General features: G+C 37.3%; 1 protein-coding gene across 1 annotated transcript; it reads left to right on the forward strand.

Moving 5' to 3' along the window:
• Positions 1–1,077: 1,077 nt before the first annotated feature.
• On the forward strand, positions 1,078–19,236 carry slc2a3a (solute carrier family 2 member 3a). The gene is made up of 11 exons (XM_055220684.2): positions 1,078–1,352; positions 1,871–1,976; positions 3,933–4,031; positions 4,224–4,384; positions 6,187–6,427; positions 6,778–6,940; positions 9,613–9,800; positions 9,920–10,024; positions 10,110–10,208; positions 10,288–10,491; positions 15,212–19,236. The coding sequence occupies exons 2-11, from the start codon at positions 1,962–1,964 to the stop codon at positions 15,527–15,529; spliced, it is 1,593 nt and encodes a 530-aa protein (XP_055076659.1). The 5' UTR covers positions 1,078–1,352; positions 1,871–1,961; the 3' UTR covers positions 15,530–19,236.
• Positions 19,237–19,267: the final 31 nt, after the last annotated feature.

Below are 19,267 nucleotides of genomic sequence, written 5' to 3' on the forward strand. Positions count from 1 at the left end.
ATGTTTAAACTTTGTTTCTTAAAAAATAACACTGGAAATGTTCAGAAGGTGGGTGGCTTGTATGCATGACTTTAAGGGTATTTTTTGGGGAATGTTTTTGTTAATTTTTGTATGTATCTAAAGCCTACCAAACTTTTCAAGTAAAAAAAGTATACCCTGCACTGTAAAAAAAATCTTATAATTTCATGCTGCATGTTTTTACAGTGTGAAGTAAAATACAAGTCCCACTCTCCCTATATGTTTTTTAAATTATCAGCCCCAAGTCAATTTCTACATTTTTAAATGTTTTTTTTTGTCTAATGAACACAGAAGAAGATATTTTACTAAATGATACTGTAAGCACATGGAAACCATTGCCTGCTATGGAAATACAAATCCTGTGGAATTTAATGGGAACCGTCAATTTTGTGCTTCCCAGATTTTAACACAATATCTTCATCATCCTTTATCACAATACTTCCATAGAATTTGTTTTTCCTACTATGGAAGTCAATGGTTCCCAATAGTTGTGTGCTTATTATCATTTATCCAAATTTCTTTTGTGTTCAGTAAAGAAATTCATACAGGTCTAAAACAACATGTAGGCTAAGTCAATTATGACAGATGTTGTTTTTTTGGGGTGAACTATCCCTTTAACACAACTGAATGTTGTGTTAAAATCATCTGGATCCTTCTGGTCATTCTGTAACCATGCAGAAGTTGCCCTGAAACACTGCAGGATTTTATATTGTCGTGTTCACGTGACTCTCTTAGCCGGCCTGTATAAACGCAAGTGGGCGTTTCCCATCTGTCCTTCATTGGATAATGTCATTTTAAGCCTCATAACCCTTTCTTTTTAAATTATTAATATTGTCTTATTCCTAATGCGTACTACAAATGTCAATCATGCGTGTTTCTACATCCTACACTTAGTGGTACCCGGCCGACCGTCTCTGCATCCATTTGGTAGCATCCGTCAACTGATGCTGCTCAAGGTCACCCGCGCAGAGCATCATGGGTGTTGGGTATCGGATGCTGTGATTGGTCCCACCCCACGAGCACAATTCGCATCCCAACCTAACCGAATAAGGTATCCCAGCATCACGAGGCGCTATGACGAAACACCAGTCACGAGACGCGATGCGAAATACGCATTTTGGCTAAACAAAGGGGAGGGGACGAGAACTCGTGGTCTTACGTGCTCAGACGCCGGTATTTCGTCAAAGGGGAACGTGCGTTTGGTCGTGTATTCGTTAGGTGATAAAAAACGCGACACTTCAGTGAAAGAGCGGAGACTTTAGTGCTTGTGGGTTAACGGGATACGTGCACGCGTACGGGTGCTCACGACACGAGAGACACGGTAACCGCATCCTGTATGTTTATATTATTATACCTGTGTGTTAATAGCAGTCATTATTGGCAAATAGTTTAGTAGTTATGGTTTAATTACAATAGTGATGCTGTTTGCTGCAGATTCCACGTAGTTTGATCTTTATCTATGAATTGACAGTTTATTATTTATTGCAAACGCAGTCACGTAATAAAGCTGCTATCAATTATCATGTTATTTGTTAACGCACCGACTATTTCATAAAATATTAACACTACTGCGTCTGATGGCTATGGTGGCTATTCCTGAGAACTCTAGGCTTTATAATATGCTGAAATAGTTTGTTTAATTAAACTAAATTGCTATACAATAATACTTTATAAAGGTTTAGGAATATAAAATAGCACTGATGTTTTGCAAACATCATCAAATCTACATATCAATACTAGATACGCAGGAGCACCTGTTGTACCCAAACAGTGTAACCGGATATAACAGTTTTTTTTCATACTTGAAGAATATTATTTAACAATATTTTATGTTTTTTTTAATTTTTAATAGTAAAATACCCCAGGCTTGGATAAGGAGATTGTGTGCTAAATCTCACGTTCACACAGAATCCATCAATCTTGGACGTTTCCACTCTATCAGGATGGAGGGGGAGAAGGTTAGTCCGATATATCAACCTGTTTTCATCCATCCATCTTTCCAGCCACTCCATAATATTTGGAGATAAATGACAGATAGCACTTGTAAATAAATGCATAACACAAAGCATGCTATTGAATATACGTGTGACTCAAATTTGTGCTTTATGCAGATAGTGACTTGCAGTATGTATATGTTGCTGTATTGTACTGTATATGCTGATCATAGTGCTGTTACTTTATAGGCCTACTACTACAGATGCTTTGTTTTGCATGACTTGAAAACTATTTTGATTATGTAAATTGCCGGTCATAAGCTAATGTCACTCGGGGGTTTCAGCACTGAATGTATGCCGAATGTGAATCAATGAGATCAATCAGCTGTTGCACACATAATCCCAATCTGTTCGCGTTGTCGGCTGTGGTCCAATTGTAAGGAATGTCAATACAGCTGTTACCCTGAGCAGGTTGCTATGGCGATGAGGAGTGGCATGGATGCTTAGGAGAGAATATTAAGATGAGTATGGATCTAAATGGGAAAGGGCGACAAGAGCCAGAGAGTCTGGGTGGCTGGTGATGTTGTTTTTATTGGAGGTTTATTTATATCCTCTTAAGGCTCACAACATCAGTAGATTAAATTATATGTGTGTTGCAGGATGTTGCAAGCAGATTTAACGTTAACTGCTTGAGGATGTGAGGACATTTCTGTCACAGAATGCATTTGTCAAGTGAAATTTGTTCTGACTTATTTCACTGAGTCATTGTGTGTGTGTCCGCGAAAGAGAGAGAGAGAGAGCATCCGAGCAATAGGGCAAATAAGATCAAATTTAAATGATAATGATGCTATTGATCTCCATTTCCTGTGCACCGTTCATTTAGACAGTTTATTTACCTTTTTTTTTATAGATAAGGCTACATGTAGTTGTACAGATAAGCCTTTTTTTGCTTTATTTCTATTTTTGCTTCTTACACAAGTTAGGATCAGTATATATGTATAGGTAGTTGGTCTGCCATTTGCATCCTTTGTGGCAAACGTCTTACGCTCACCTTGAAACAGCTCAATAACTAGGCTTGAGGTCGCTCGTGTCAATCTGACTTGTATATCCCTTTTAAATGTACACGGTCAGCACTGCTGTGTCCTATTGCCCTAGAAACCTGGGTTTAGCTGATTGGTTGGCTTTTGTTAACCAAAACATATGGTTTTGTCTTACAGCTGGAGGCAGGGCCATTTTAGGACACTGTTGTTGTTTGATAATTAAAACGTGGGCGTTACTAATGTACAGTTTGCTACTGCCGTGTTTACTCTGATAAATTCGGTGTTACTACATTATCTTCCTGAGGGAAATCGGTCAGTCAAACGTTATTGAATAAAAATGGGGGAAGGGTCGAAAAACTGGGACTTTAAAGAAACATACAATCCAATTAAAAGCAAACCTAAGAAGACATTTCTGTAGAGATTTTAAGCATGGGGGGTTTTAAAATCAATATAACATAAATTAGCAAGCTTTCAAAGTCATGGTTTTTGTTTTAAAGGGGACATATAATGAAAATCTGACTTTGGGTCCTCTGTGCTTCTATTAACCTAGAAAATGTAAAAAAAAAAAAGGAACAACCCAGTAACTTAGTTTTGGTAAACCATTCTCTGCAAGCAGGTGAAAAAATAGCTCACTGAAATTTGGCTCCCCTTGTGATGTCAGAAGGGGATAATACCGCCCCTTAATCTTCACTTTCCAATCACAGCATTGCAATTTAGTGCAGAGATTATCTTATTTGCATTTTAAAGGACACACCCAAAACGGCAATTGTAATATGGTATAATAAATTATCTATATGGTATTTACATACATAGTCTGGGGACACTACAGTTTTATTTTAACAAAGTTTTATGAAATGTCTCTTTTAATGTGTGTCTGGGTCACATAACGAAAAATGTAAACATTCAACTGACCATAAATATTTTCTCTTTTGGTTAACAGAAACAGATAACATGCTACCTAATGTTTTCTTTATCAACGGCTGTAATCGGCTCTCTACAGTTTGGCTACAATACAGGTGTCATCAATGCACCTGAACAGGTGAGTGTTTACACCAATCAGAAGTCTGAACACATATTCTTTTATTGCCATTTCTCACATTTAACAAAAATGTAAAAAGTGAAAATAAGTCAGTAAGGAAAATTATACTGTATACTGTATGTTAGCATTTACAAAGATTTCTTTGCATTTATCACAGACTGTATTTTTTTTACGTTTTTCTGTATATTTTAGAAATTACGAGCCTTTTTCAACGAGACATGGATGGAGCGCTACGGGGAGCCCATCAAGCCGGGCGTGTGCACCATCGTGTGGAGCTTTGCGGTGGCCATCTTTAGTGTGGGTGGAATGATAGGCTCCTTCAGTGTTGGTGTCATAGCAAACAAATTTGGAAGGCAAGTTAAAATCAATCTATAATGTCTGATACCGAAAAGAATTAGGATATTGGATGTGGTCCCATTGGGGAAAATGTTGGTTTAGTCATCATCACCATAAAGTGCATTCAAGTCCTCCTGGGTTGTTCATAATTGTGAGCTTGACGTAATGTGCATTCAAGTCACTTTTGTGGGCGTAAGATGGTGTACCATCTTTTAAAGAGACACTCCACTTTTTTTGAAAATATACTCATTTTTCAGTTTAGAGTTAAACATTTCATTCTTACCGTTTTGAAATTCATTCAGCCAATCTCCGGGTTTGGCGCTAGCACTTTTAGCATAGCTTAGCACAATCCATTGAATCTGATTAGACTATTAGCATCGTGCCTAAAAGTAACCAAAGAGTTTGGATATTTTTCCTATTTAAAACTTGACTCTTCTGTAGTTACATCGTGTACCAAGACGAACGGATAAATTAAAAGTTGCAATTTTCTAGGCAGATATGACTAGGAACTATACTCTCATTCTGGCGTAATAATCAAGGACTTTGCTGCTGTAACATGGCTGCAGGAGGCGCAATGATATGAGTGTCCCTATAATAAATGGTTTGGTAACTCTACTTATATAAAATGAAGATCAAAGAATGTGTATCAAACGTGTTTTGCCTTTTTATATTTTTAATACATATATAAAGCCACTGTAAACTGTAACATTTACGTAAATTTAGTGTTAAATTAACATAAAATACATTTATATTACAATGCTGTCATATTTCGTGCAGACAGTGCTTTTACATTTTATTTTTTGTAAATAAAAACGGCAAACAAAGGTCAATCACAGACATGGCATCTGTTGAATTTCTGCCATGTTTTTCATTAAAAATGTGTAAATTCAGGGCTTGAGGGAAATCCTTGGTTTCTCACTCATATTCATGTGTATTCATTTTGTAAATATGATATATCTGACATGACTTGAATGCACCGATAGACAAAGTGATGTCATAGCTGTGGCCTAGCGATTTATGCATTTTATACAAAGACCTTTTTAATAGAACTACCCCAGTAACAGCTTAGGACCATATATATATATATATGGTCCTAAGCTGTTACTGGGGTAGTTCTATTAAAAAGGTCTTTGTACCATTTAAGTACAAATATGTATACTTTTAAGGTACTAATATGTCCCTTTGATGTAGTAAATATGCACTTTTTGGTACCAATGTGGACACCTGAGGTACTAAAATGAACCCTTTACCTTCAAAGGTGTACTTTTTGAAAGGGTATTGTCAAAGTGACAGCTTGCGACCATTTTCTGACAGTGTAACACAAAGCTATTGTGCTCATATATGTATTGTAAGTTTGACTCTAGTTTATTGTCTCAATAAATGCCCAGTATAGACATTTAAAATTTGCTTATCCATATAAATATGTCGTGTTATGTTGTTTATATCTTCTTTGTTGTTACAGTATATGTTAGTGTAACACAGTGCTTTATTTAGCCAAGAAGTATTTAATAAATAATAAAAGACGCTGAAAATAATAAGGGCACTCAGCGCAAAAGAGTTGATCTATGCCCTTTGTGCCTGAGTGCTCCGTCTACATTGTCAGAACAACTACATTTAAAGCAAGCATTCATGTGTACCGAGCGGTCTTTGAATGTCTCCATCACACTGCCTGGTTGGTCTGTGTTTTCCTGGTTCAGATTCATCCTGTATCTTATTTCCCTTCCTGTCATTTTCTTCTAATCTCCTCTGTGTTCGCCTGAATTAGTGTTTCTTATTCAATTTAATGTCCTCGCTTTCTCGTGTTTCTCTGTCTCTGCAGACGTAGATCCATGTTTCTCGTGAATATCTTGGCTGTAATTGGTGGCGCTCTCATGGGATTGTGCACTCTCTGTTACTCATTTGAGATGGTCATTGTTGGCCGGCTGGTGATTGGACTGTTCTGTGGTCTCTTTACTGGGCTCACTCCAATGTACGTTGGGGAGTTGTCGCCCACTCCCCTTCGTGGGGCCTTTGGGACCCTGCACCAGCTTGGTGTCGTGGTGGGCATCTTGATTGCTCAGGTACAGTATGATAAAAGGTACAAAAGATGTCATCACTTGGACAGTACCCTAATACTGTATGTACCATTTACTGGAGGTATACCAATATGTAACTTTGAGGTACAATATGCACCCTTTAGGGGTGCGCCCCAGTGACAGCTATTGTATCTTTCTGAGAGTGTACATGTGGAGTCCTGTGTCCTATTAATCGCTCATTTGGGAAATATGTCCTTAATTAGTTTTAATGTGTTACCATCATACATACAACTTTCTGAATATTACTTGTATAGTCTGCTAACCTAATTTTTTAGAATTTATTAGATAAAAATAACTTCTCGACACTTAAAGATTTGCGTCCTTTTCCTGTGTAGATCTTTGGTCTGGAGTCTATACTGGGTTCACAAAAGCTCTGGCCTTTGCTTTTGGCTTTAACCGTCCTGCCTGCCATTGTGCAATGTATTCTGCTGCCGTTCTGTCCTGAGAGTCCTCGCTACCTTCTTATCAACCTCAACCAGGAGGAGCAGGCCCGCAAAGGTAAGACAGACATTACAATTTAACTGAATCTCAACTAAGCTACATCCATATTACAGAATTTAAAGGAAAACACCACAGTTTTTCAATATTTTACTATGTTCTTACCTCAACTTAGACTAATTAATACATACCTGTCTTTTTTTAATGCATGCACTTCATCTTTGTGCGGCGCGTTGTGGATGTGTTGGCATTTGGCCTAGCCCCATTCATTCCTAAAGATACGTATATATTAATTCATCTAGGTTGAGGTAAGAACATAGTAAAATATTGAAAAACGGTGCTGTTTTCCTTTAAAGTCCATGAAAAGTCAGATATTCAATGTGTTCTCAGTATGTCATACTACAGAAAAATGTGATATTAACCACCCAGGCAAATTTGAAAAATTAAAACATGCTAAATAAATAATATAAGTTATCAAAATCATGGAAAAAGAGATAGGATTTTCTGCTCTCAAATGCTAGGGACGTGTCCGCTGTCAGAGCTGAAACCACACCCACTTAGTTAGTTTACTCTTCTCTGGTGGGCTTGTTTGTTTAAATGTTTTTTGCGAGGTTTTGGGCACCTTCTTGGTGGTCAGACTGGGTAAACAACTGACTAGCTAAACATCAGCTTGTTTAAACTGAGAGATCCCACACTAGTTTAATGTCCAGGTTAGGAGACCAGCTAGCTAAGACCTGCAAAGAGACTATTTTAATTTAACTCGTGTGTTCTGCAGAGAGAGCCTAAACTCATTTATATTTCTCTTTAACAGTTGTAACTATTGCACATAACCTTATGTGCAGCACTTAACACTGATTGAGTCTCCTGAGAGTGATGATGACATAATGAGCTTTAAGTATTAAAGGCGGGGTGCATGATTTTTGAAAAACACTTGGAGTCGGGCCGACTACCAAAACACAGTTGTAGCCAATCAGCAGTAAAGGGCGTGTCTACTAACCGTCATTGTTGCCTGGGTTGCGTATGTGTGGGGCGGGTCTCTCAAAAGAAGGTCCAGATTCTGTTGGGCTAGGGGCGTGTTTGTTTAGGTGATTTCAAATGTTAACATTGGCTTCATGCACACAGCCTTTAAGCAGTAATTTACTACATGATTTATTCGTCATTTACTCATCCTCAAGATGATATGAACCTGCATAAATTACTGTATACTGCTAAAAACCAATCAAGATATTCTGAAGAAGTGTAATTGAATTGTAATTAAGCTCATCTGGGGCACCATTGACTTCCGTAGTAGGAGAAAATAATATTATGGGAATGAATGGTGCCCCAGATCTGTTAATTTATTAACATTTTAATAATATCTTTGTGTTCAGCAGAACAAAGAAATTTATAAAATGTTGAAACATCATGAGTAAATGATAACAGAATTTTCATTTTTCGGTGAACTATCCCTTTAACAGCTAATTAATATTATTAAACAGTATAGTATCAACCCAGCTAGCACAGCTAAGTTGTAAAAACTATTTAAAAGAATAACTGTTTGCCTGACCAAGTGTGTGGTGAAACGTGTTTAAAATCAAGTTTTTGTTGACTATGGTGTCTTGGACCTTTTCTCTGGATTATGGAGAACCAATCATTCCTTTGGTACAGCAGTTGTGTTCCTCAAAGATGAGACACAAGTTAGCCCCTGAACTTGACTAAGACCATCATCATCTCCTCTTAAAGGGACATTCCACTTTTTTTGAAAAAATGCTCATTTTCCACCTCCCCGAGAGTTAAAGATTTGATTCTTACTGTTTTGGAATCCATTTAGGTGATCTCCGTGTCTGGCGCTACCACTTTTAGCATAGCTTAGCACAATCCATTGAATCTGATTAGACCATTAGCATCGCCCTTAAAAATAACCAGAGTTTCGATATTTTTCCTATTTAAAACATGACTGTTCTGTAGTTACATCGTGTACTAAGACCGATAGGAAATTAAAAATTGCGATTTTCTAGGCTAATATGGCTAGGAACTATACTCTCATTCTGGCGTAATAATCAAGGACTTTGCTGCTGTAACATGGCTGCAGCAGGCGTAGTGATATTATGCACTGCCTGAAAATAGTCCCATTGGTTACTTTCAATAGCAGGGGACTATTTTCGAGCAGTGCGTAATATCACTACGTAGTTTTAAATAGGAAAAATATTGAAACTCTTTTGTTATTTTTAGCGCAATGCCAATGGTCCAATCACATACAATGGATTGTGCCAAGCTATGCCAAAAGTGATAGCACCAAACCCGGAGATCAGCTGAATCGGAATCCAAAACGGTAAGATTCAAATGTTTATCTCTAGAGGACCTGGAGTGTCCCTTTAAGTCTTAGTTGAAGATGATGTAATATTGGCCTTCATTGCCCAAATACATTCAACATACAGACCACACAAACATGCATACTCCGATAAGCACTGATCTTCTGGTTTCATTAAATTTAGGATTCATTTTTTCTCTGTGATGTTGTTACATGTCAATCACATTTGCACTCTGACCAATTTAATCTTTTTGTACCTTTTATTTTGTTCCTTGACACATTAATTTATCTGAAATGTATGTCAATAATGTGTGCCAATGAATTGCCTCTTTGGCAGAGTTCTTGCTATGCTGATATCCTGACTGTTACACAGTGTATGAATTATATATAAGAAAGAGATTTGTTTGGCTGATGTCCAAGTCTATTGTATTTTATGGCACAGTTCTGGTGCGTCTCCGTGGATATGAGGATGTGGGGAAGGACATGCAAGAGATGAAAGAGGAGAGTATAAAGACACAAATGGAAAAGAAGGTGACCATTCCCGAGCTCTTCCGCTCCCCTGCTTACCGGCAGCCTATCCTCATCGCTATAATGCTTCAGCTTTCCCAGCAGCTCTCCGGCATCAATGCTGTGAGTAAAATGCATTACGTATTGTGTACTCACTGTAATGTAAACTGCGTATCTCCTGTGTCGCACTGTATTTAAAAAAAAAACCTGTTGTTACATTTGCCCTTCTCTTTCTCCCCAAGGTGTTTTATTACTCAACTGGTATATTTGAGTCCGCCGGAGTGACTCAGCCCATCTACGCCACTATTGGAGCTGGTGTAGTCAACACCGTGTTTACTGTGGTGTCTGTAAGTATTTAATCATTACACTTTAGGAGGAATAAGTGTTATTATTGATGAAAAAAAATACTCAATCCTCTGTCTTTACATTAAGCTCTTCTTGGTGGAGAGGGCTGGACGGAGAACTTTGCATCTTATTGGTTTGGGTGGAATGGCTGTCAGCGCCTTGATCATGACCATCGCCCTCTTAATGGTGGGTTATGCTGTCTGTTTCTGATTTCATGATGATATATGACAATGTTAATCTCATACTTTATTTTTTTTCTGAGTAGAAACACATAGAGGCAGTTCGGTACCTCAGCATTGCTGGAGTTTTTGCCTTCGTGGCCATGTTTGAGATGGGACCAGGGCCTATTCCATGGTTCATAGTGGCTGAACTCTTCTCTCAGGGTCCCCGACCCGCAGCCATGGCCGTCGCTGGATGCTCTAACTGGACAGCCAATTTCCTCGTGGGAATCAGCTTCCCCAAACTAGAGGTGCGAGATTGATTTAAGTTCATCTATAAATATAATTTATATACGTAAACATAAAATCCCGTAATGGCCTTCTTGGAAAACCTTGCCATTTTTAAAAAAGCTTTAACTCTTTCCCTGCCATTGATACGGAGCCCCTAAGGGGACATGGAGCAAAAATTAAATAAAGTTTAGTTTCATGTGCGCACGCGAAACTAAACTTTAAAAAAAAATTCTGCACATGAAAGTTTCAGGTGAGCACGCAAAAGTTTCAGGTGAGCACGCGAAAGTTTCAGGTGAGCACGCGAAAGTTTCAGGTGAGCACGCCAAAGTTTCACGTGAGCACGCCAAAGTTTCACGTGAGCATGCCAAAGTTTTACATGCACACTAGAGATGCGCGGATGGGCTATTATTTCATCCGCAACCGCATCACAAAACTCATCATCCATCCGCCATCCATCCGCACCAACATTCAGGCATGAAAATCCCTCACCTTTCGGCGAAATTCGCCGTTTTAAAGCCAAAATAGGTGACCCACGTGAATCATGTAGATTCGGATGAGAAAACATTTTTGGGGGGAGGGGGGTATGCGCGCGTTGTTTGTAGACACGCCCTTCGCTGTCATCCAACATCCCACACATTAGATTTGTTTGAGTTCATGCTGCGCTACAAAACCCGACAGGTAGGCAGGTGACATCAAAGTATCACGAGAGTAAATCGAGAAGCCATAAGGAAGTCTGCTTTCGAACGGCTCTCGCGCTACTGTGATGTCATCCGCGTTTCAGTGTTCTTCGTCATACAAGCTTGTTGAAGATGTGTAGAGCGACTGCCTTCGGGACGTAAAGTCAACACAAAACGCTGTAAAACTATCATTGTGGAATTGTAAGGCATCAACCAATTAAAACAACATATCTACACAGACTGACACTGCAAAGTGACCTAAAAGATTTTTTGTTGGAATGGATTGGAACGAATTATGGACGTACTCATCGCTAAGTTACATTGGTCTACGGCTGTAAGTACTTAAATGTAAATATGGTGAAACTGCAAAATATTGCATGACATGCTGTAATAAGAACATACTGTTACTAATACAGTTAATAAGGAAGTTTACAGTAACATTTAAGCGATTTTAGACTATTTGAGCGACAAAGATGCTAAAGTGAACTGTTTTCAGTGCGCATACACGCACAAACTCAAAAGCCCACGCCCAACGCGCGTTTCAAAAATCACGCAAAGCAAACGCATATTTTGGGTTTGACAGGAGATATACGCACAAACTATATTGTAATACCACAGTCTCTGCAAGTATTTTCAGAAAAACAGTCGTTTATTATAAGTGAGCAGTTGATCATGTGTCAGTGATCGGTCCTCCGTTGTTAAAGGGACAGTTCGTCTCATAAGAAATGCATATGTTTGAGTCATTATGTTAATCAAACTTCAAAAGACAAAAGGAAAATCACTTTTATAGCTTTAAAAAGATCAATTATATTTAATTTATAGAATAAAAACAGTGTTATGTTAATTTGATACTGTTTTTTCTACCTAATCAATACTGTTAGATCTTACTTTATTTGTAACTTTGTTCTTTTCTATTTTATATGCTTGTCATTTTATTTTCCCACATCACTTTTTTGCTTATCTGAAAATTAATCAACCCATGACTCAAAAACCATAATTTAATTCATTTAACCAGTACTATATTGTAAAATTAATTCATTTGAAATTAGATATAGGCCTTCAGGTCCACCCCATTGCAAGGCCAACTTAAAATTGTATGGCCTTGCGACTGATGGTCAGATTATGGCAAAATAAAATTATTGCAGATTTAAAATAGTATGGGAATGCTACTTGTTACAGCTTTCCACATTTATCATCCCATTTAATTAAACATGGTTTCTGTTACTAGTCAAATGTTTACATTTTAAATTTAAAAGAATTAAATAATTGAAATAATGGTCATAATGTATTTTTTGCGTATGTTATGGTGTGCATTTTGTTTCTGCGCACATGGAGGGATGTTGAGTTCTTTCCTTCTTTTTTGTCCTTGGCCAATCACATGCCTGAAGAATAAATAAGTCAAGTTACAGCATGTTCCCTAATGAGGCCATAATATTTATTCTGGGGGGGTCCTCCCACCTCGCGGCCCCATCAGAAGCCACATTGCCCCTCGAGCGCCCTTCTCACCTTTTTCACCCCTGACCCGTTTTCATGCCCTGACCAGTTTTCAAAACCGCACCCGCCCGCCATCCGTTGACTGGGCGATGCAAGGCGCTGCTGATGACAGCCATTATAAACGCTATGTCAGATTGTTTTATCATGTATCCTTATAGATAATGTCTGTTTTATATTAATGTTTGAGTATTGTTGGGTTTGAGTATTGTTGTAATGTGTTTATGTTTTGTTTAAATTTAGCTAGCTTACGAAAGATAGACTGTAATTTTAACACCAAAGGCGTTGTAAAGGCCAATATGAAGGGAGAATTGTAATGGGTCAGACATTATTTCCCAGTTTAATTTAAGTTTTGTTTGCTACTTTAAAATGAATTTCGTTTCAGATAATTTGTCTCTTAATTTTAATCGATGTTTTGTTGATAAGTTTTGTAAATATAAATTAATAAAAACAATAAACTCATCGTCATTAATATATAATGCTCGTTTAGGCATTGCGCTTTTAGCTATTTCTGTGTTGCTAGCGGAGGACGTGCACGGACCTCGCACACTTTTAAAAATTTATGCAATAAGCATTTCTGGTAGGCTAAAGAAATACTTCACCTCTTACTATGCTTGATTGAAGTTTGCATTTGCTGAAATTTATTTTTGCTTCAAGCTCGCTACTGTTTAGTACTGTTCACTTGAATGCTTTCTTTTTAAATCATAAAGACCTTTCTGTTTAGTTATAAAATCAAAATTAACCTATTAATCATATTAATATGTTGTAGGGGGGAGCTAGAACAGTATAAGACTTTCCCAAACACATTTTTATAGGTTAAAAAATAGTGTCTTTTATAGTTGCCTGCAGCAAAGGACCCAGGTATGACTTTTGTCAATATCGCACACCCCCAGGCTGCATAAACGCGCAAAGGTAAGCTATTATTAGAGTAATAAGTTATTTTAAACTTTTATGCGCATGCCCAGTTACATGATTGGGCATGTTTCATGCATTTATGGTGGTGTATAGTGTGGATGAAGATTGTTTTTAAAATGCCAGTATAAACGAGGATCGTTTTCATTTTAATATGCCGTTTTAAAACGCAAATGCTCTAATATAAACAGGGCCTAAAGCTCTAGAATATCAGCAGTGAACTCAGTCTCCGATCGGCGCACATGGGACAAAAATAAATAAATAAATAGCCTAAATTAAACGCACAAATTACATAGTCTGCACTGGTAATTTCTGACCTTTTCTGACCTTCTATTTCCTTTGTTTTTAATTCTCTTTACCTCCTTCGCCGGCATTGATCAGAGCTGTGTCAAAATGCGTCCTCATTTCTCCGTGCTGTTATAATGATAGAACGAATAAATCCTTAACAGTCGAGGGTATCCCAAACAATTAAAACCTTTATTAAATAAAAGTGTATTAGAAAACTTTTTCTTGTCACTGTTTTAGTATTACAAGTTATGTTTTGTGTTAATATTATTATGTTTATGTTTCGTATATTTCTAAGGTTGATTATTTGTTGAATAGTTTAATCTACATCAATGTGTCATATTTTTTAAAATAAATTAATATTTTTGATTACATATTTATTTTAATAAGTCAGAAATGTCTCCGCTGTTTTCTGCTGACAGGCGCGGTGGGTGCTACTGGGGGCGTGTGCAACAGGTGACGCAAATTATGGGTCCTCAGAAGGCTAGACTGTCTCATTTCAGTTCTCTTTGAGAACTTCTGAGGCTGCCACCCTGAAAGACAGAGTGCTCACCTTTTAAGGTTGCATGCTTAGAATGACACAGCTAATAAGCAGTCTATCCGCCACCCGCCCGAATTTAATGAAAAAAATATTTTTCATCACGTCATCCGCCCGATCTGCGGTTTATCCGCGGAGTCCGCGGCTGTAACCGCCAACCGCGCATCTCTAATGCACACATGAAACGAAACTTTAGATTTTTTTACTCTAATGTCACCTTAGGGGCTCGGTATTGACGAAGAGAAAACATTTGCATAAAAATGTGTTTCTGAAGAATTTTTATGTTAATCTGCATTACCGTGATTATCCACTAGAGGCGCACTTACACAATTTATGAAAAAACTGAAGCCAAAACGTTATTTACTAATTTTAAACTCCGTGTATGTTTTGATAATCGTTCTGAATATCTGATCTCTAACAAAATTCCTTCACAAAAATTCAATTATTTCAGCTTTTTGCTAAAAAAATATATTTTTAAAGAAAAATACCCATATTTAAGAGTTTATAAGCAGTGAAAAAAATATAGATAGGACGAAACGTTTTTCCTCATTTTGTTTGTTTGTTTGTTTGTTTGTTTGTTTGTTTGTTTGTTTGTCTGTTTATTGTTTGTTTGAAAGCAGAGGGTCTGTTCTATCATTAGATATATTTGTATGCTTATATATTTTTAGAAGAAATTTTCCTGGAAAGCATTTTGTGAAACTTGCTGGCGGGCAACTTTACAAAAAATGTCTGGCGGGGAATGAGTTAAAATAAACAGATATTTTGGAAGCCAAAGGCATACATGTAAATGTATCGTAAACTTTGTGTTTTACACAATTTTGTCTTTGTGATTCATAGGAACTGTGTGGGCCGTACGTCTTCATCATATTCTTGATCTTCCTCATCTTCTTCTTCATCTTCACATACTTCTGCGTTCCTGAGACGAAGGGGCGAACTTTCGATGAGATCGCTCGTGGTTTTAGCGGAGCCCCGCCTCCGGCCACTGCCTCCTTGGAAGAGTCCGGCAGGGCGCCGCTCCCAGACTCTCCAGTGAAGGAAAAGGTCCCGTTGGTGGAAGCTTCCAAAAATTGCTCTGAGCAGGGACCCAGCTCATCCGAGCAGTGCACAGGAGAGGTGGGAAAGGTGGAGGAGCCACTGGTAGAATCGAGCAAATAAGTCAAATCTACAATAGGTTCAGTTTTTAAATAACAGCGTATAAATACAGCTTAACATCATTAAAGCCACAGCAAGTACCACTGAAGATAGAAATATAATACTAGAGATTATATTGGCAAGAGATTATTTAGTTTCAACAGATTAGAAAGGAAACTGCAGTGGTTAGTCACAAATCACCTACTGTAGATGTATTTTAAAGGGATATAAGAGCTCCTAGAGCGTGAGCTTTATTTTATTGTTATTTATTGATGGTTGGTGCAATATTGATTATTGTTTTAAGGGTTTTGTCTCTCTATCCTTGTGTGTTGATATTCCCATGTGTGTCTTTTTTGGTAACGTTTCAATGTGATGTATAAATAGGACTGGATTTCCTATATCAAATTGGGCTTGAAAGGGAATTTTACATTTGGCCTTCACAATCCACTTGTCATCAGAATTCACTTTCTTTGAGAAAAAGCCAAATTGGCAACTCATTGTAAAGAAGCCCCTATAGATGAAACAGGTTTTTGCACATACAACATTTGTTTTATATAATATTATGAAATGTGTATATATTATACAATATATAGATATATACTTTTTCATTAGCTCAGATCACTACAGTATATGGCCATTTATTAGAAACAATACATTTAAATAGATTTAAATAAAATAATAAATATTTATATTTGGGATGGTTGGGGAGCTTAATTAGCTAGTAAGCTTATGCCAAGAAATAGTTTACTGCCAAAAATAATACATTTAAATCAAATCTTTAGATGAGTAGCTCAGTCATACTGTTCATATAAACTTAGTTGTAAAGGGCCGAACTGTAAAGGAGGCAAATGGATTGACCAGGGTTTATTGTTTTGATCAGTAAGGTAGTTTGACAGACTATGGGCCAGATTTACTAACAGCTTGCGCAAACACCTCTCTTGTCGTTAAAGGAACTGTATGATACATTGACTTCCAGTGGTTGAACTTGGTAATGCAGTCTAAATATTGCAGACGTGTTTTCCCTGCCCACTCTTGGGTTGCCAGACTTGTAATCATAGGGAAACCATTCTTATTGCTATATACCACCTATGAAGAACCATACGGGGTGATATAGCACCACTATAACACCACATGGTTCTACATAGCACAATATGGTTCTACACTGGTGCTACATAGGTGCACTATGGCACTTAAAATGGTTTCCTTATGATTACAAGCCAGTGAACGACTTTTAGTGCAAGCACTGGTTGTTTGCGCATCTGACAATGGAAAGCATAATTTTTTTGCTAATTTTTACGTTTGCAATGCTTTTTATTGTCTGCAAGTTACAAACCCCCTCATGTGGATTTTTATAGCTCAATCTACAGTTTTAAATAAACTATTGGGTAAATTGGCAGTGGGCATGATCACACAGACCCAAAACAGCCGTTCCATACCAAAAGGCGCATTTAAAAATAAAGAATAACTAGCTACAGCATTGTTTTTCAGAGAAACAGATACGTGATCTTAGCATGTTTCCTAAATATCTACAAATATATACAGTTCTTTAAACAACTACTATACTAAAGACACACTATGACACGCATACCCATGGACAAAAATTAGCGCTGAAAAAACGTGGACACAGTCGTTTATGCGGCTGACCTTAATGCATATGCATTTGTAGGAGTTTATCTTACAGAAGCAAAATGTATGGGTATTTACATGAATCATGCGATGTGATTTACTACCTTTATTGCTTGTCAATGTATTGGTATTTGCGCCATTTTGTTTAACGCCCAAAAAAGCATTAAATTGAGATGGTCATTATAAAAATGCACTGCAAAAACGTACTTTCTAATGCTACGTACACACCAAACGCAGGGCATCGCGTTACTCGCTCTAGATTACTTGCGGGATTTAACTTCGTGTCATGCGAAGACGCGTTTGAGGCGAATAGCGCGTGTTTTTGCGGCAAACGCGCCGCCCATATCGCGTCATTCTCATCGCCCCACGAAAGGACGCATCTAATCGTGTCTTTGCATTGACTTTGTATGTAATCTACTCGCACAAATCGTTGAACTTGCATCTGGTGTGAACCCACAGTTACTTTAGTATTTCTGACTTGTTTTTAGTACAAATCAGTCCTTCCAGAAAAACGCAGAGCTTATTTTGTGATTGTTGTGGGCAAAAATCCGTTTTCTTAAAAACGTTTCTTAACGTTTTCTTAAAAAATGTAATGGAACATGCGGGATATTTATGCGATAAAATTTTTGTGCAAAAACTGCGTGAACTTGCAAAAACTGTTTGCAGCTTTTGCAGCTTTTCATCGATGTTCACGTTGCATAATTACGTCACTTCCTAACATTCCCATGATAACAGGGGACATGGCTGCGCATGTGTAAAGTAAATGCAACATTTTTCAACTTTCTGCTAAGATATATATGACTTTTTGCTACGAAAATGCGGGATTATGAAATCATGCAAGCCCTGCATATTTTGCGAGCAGAAATCTGCAATTTATGCGGCGAAAGTGCGTCGTATTTTAAAAATGTGGCCCCCGCATAAATATGCAGACTTAATGCTTTCGCATTATTCAATGCATAATCAGTCAATCACGTTTTTCTGGAGGGACTGACAAATATCAAAAGGTTTTTTAAATCAAATTTAAGTGAATTTCTGCATAAAACAAGCAAAAAATCTGCCAATGTGGTAAGCAAATTTATCTTGAATTTTTTTCTTGAAGTGTTTAAGAAAAGTTTTTTTTGCTTGTTATTTTGTTCACCAGGAAAATGCATCTTGATTTAAGAATTTTTAGATATTTGTACTAAAAACAAAACAAAAATACTAAGAAAGTCAATTTTTGCGGTTTGTGCCTGTGTACTTTAACATGCTTGTTAGTAAATCACTCCCATCTGCCCATTTTTGTGTTAATTTGCCTTGTTAAGTAAATCTGGCCCTATAAACATTAAAAACGCTACTGAATTTTCTGTGCTAGATGTTTAGTATACCAGCATTTTGTGCACATAGTCTGCACTGCACCAACTCACTTTAACGTTTGACGGAGCAGTGCCAGACCTCTCACCTGATTTGAATAAATGTTTATTATGATTGTTGCTCTGCACTTTCCTACACCGCAAGTCCTTTTTAAAGAGAAAACAGTATTTATTTATTTATTTATATTTATTTTTGCTTCTATTAGAGTGTGTGTAACAAATTCTATAATGTATGTGAAAAATTCTTTATGCTGCCAATTGCTTACGTGCTCCCGTTTTTTCTAGATATTGAATGTGAAAGTATTTATTAAGCACATTTAGTAATTGTGTGTACAAACATGCTGTTCCCTGTAAATCATATATTGTTGCATGGAGAGCAACTCCATGAAAAATAGGCCAAGAAGGAACATTCCACATGCTGTGGTGTGCTGTGACTGCATAGCTTTACATTGAGCTTCACAATCAGCTGTTATACACTTCACATACCTCTGCTGTGCATATTGTACACATTAAAAACACATTTTCTGCTTATTGTACAAAGTTAGAAAAACTTCACTGTAAATATCTGCATTGATGTTTTGTGTTGGATGGTGTCGTTGTTTTGCTTGCAGTTGAAAGAGAACGTCTGTCCGCTTGACAAAAGTGTTGATGCTTTGACATTTGTATATTTGATGGTGGGTTTTCATGCAGGTGTATCAAAATCATGAGTGGTGTGTACAGTTGTTTTATTATTTTGTGAATAAATAGTCTAAATTATTTCATGTTTCATCTGTTTTCCAAATGCAGT

This window comes from Misgurnus anguillicaudatus, chromosome 20, assembly GCF_027580225.2.
Source record: "Misgurnus anguillicaudatus chromosome 20, ASM2758022v2, whole genome shotgun sequence".
Lineage (NCBI taxonomy): Eukaryota > Metazoa > Chordata > Actinopteri > Cypriniformes > Cobitidae > Misgurnus > Misgurnus anguillicaudatus.

Bases quoted from the DNA above. Each gene is read 5' to 3' on its own strand.
- slc2a3a (XM_055220684.2), top strand. The intron at 6,941-9,612 runs GTAAGACAGACA...TTTATGGCACAG, and splicing joins GGAGGAGCAGGCCCGCAAAG to TTCTGGTGCGTCTCCGTGGA. The intron at 10,025-10,109 runs GTAAGTATTTAA...CTTTACATTAAG, and splicing joins CCGTGTTTACTGTGGTGTCT to CTCTTCTTGGTGGAGAGGGC.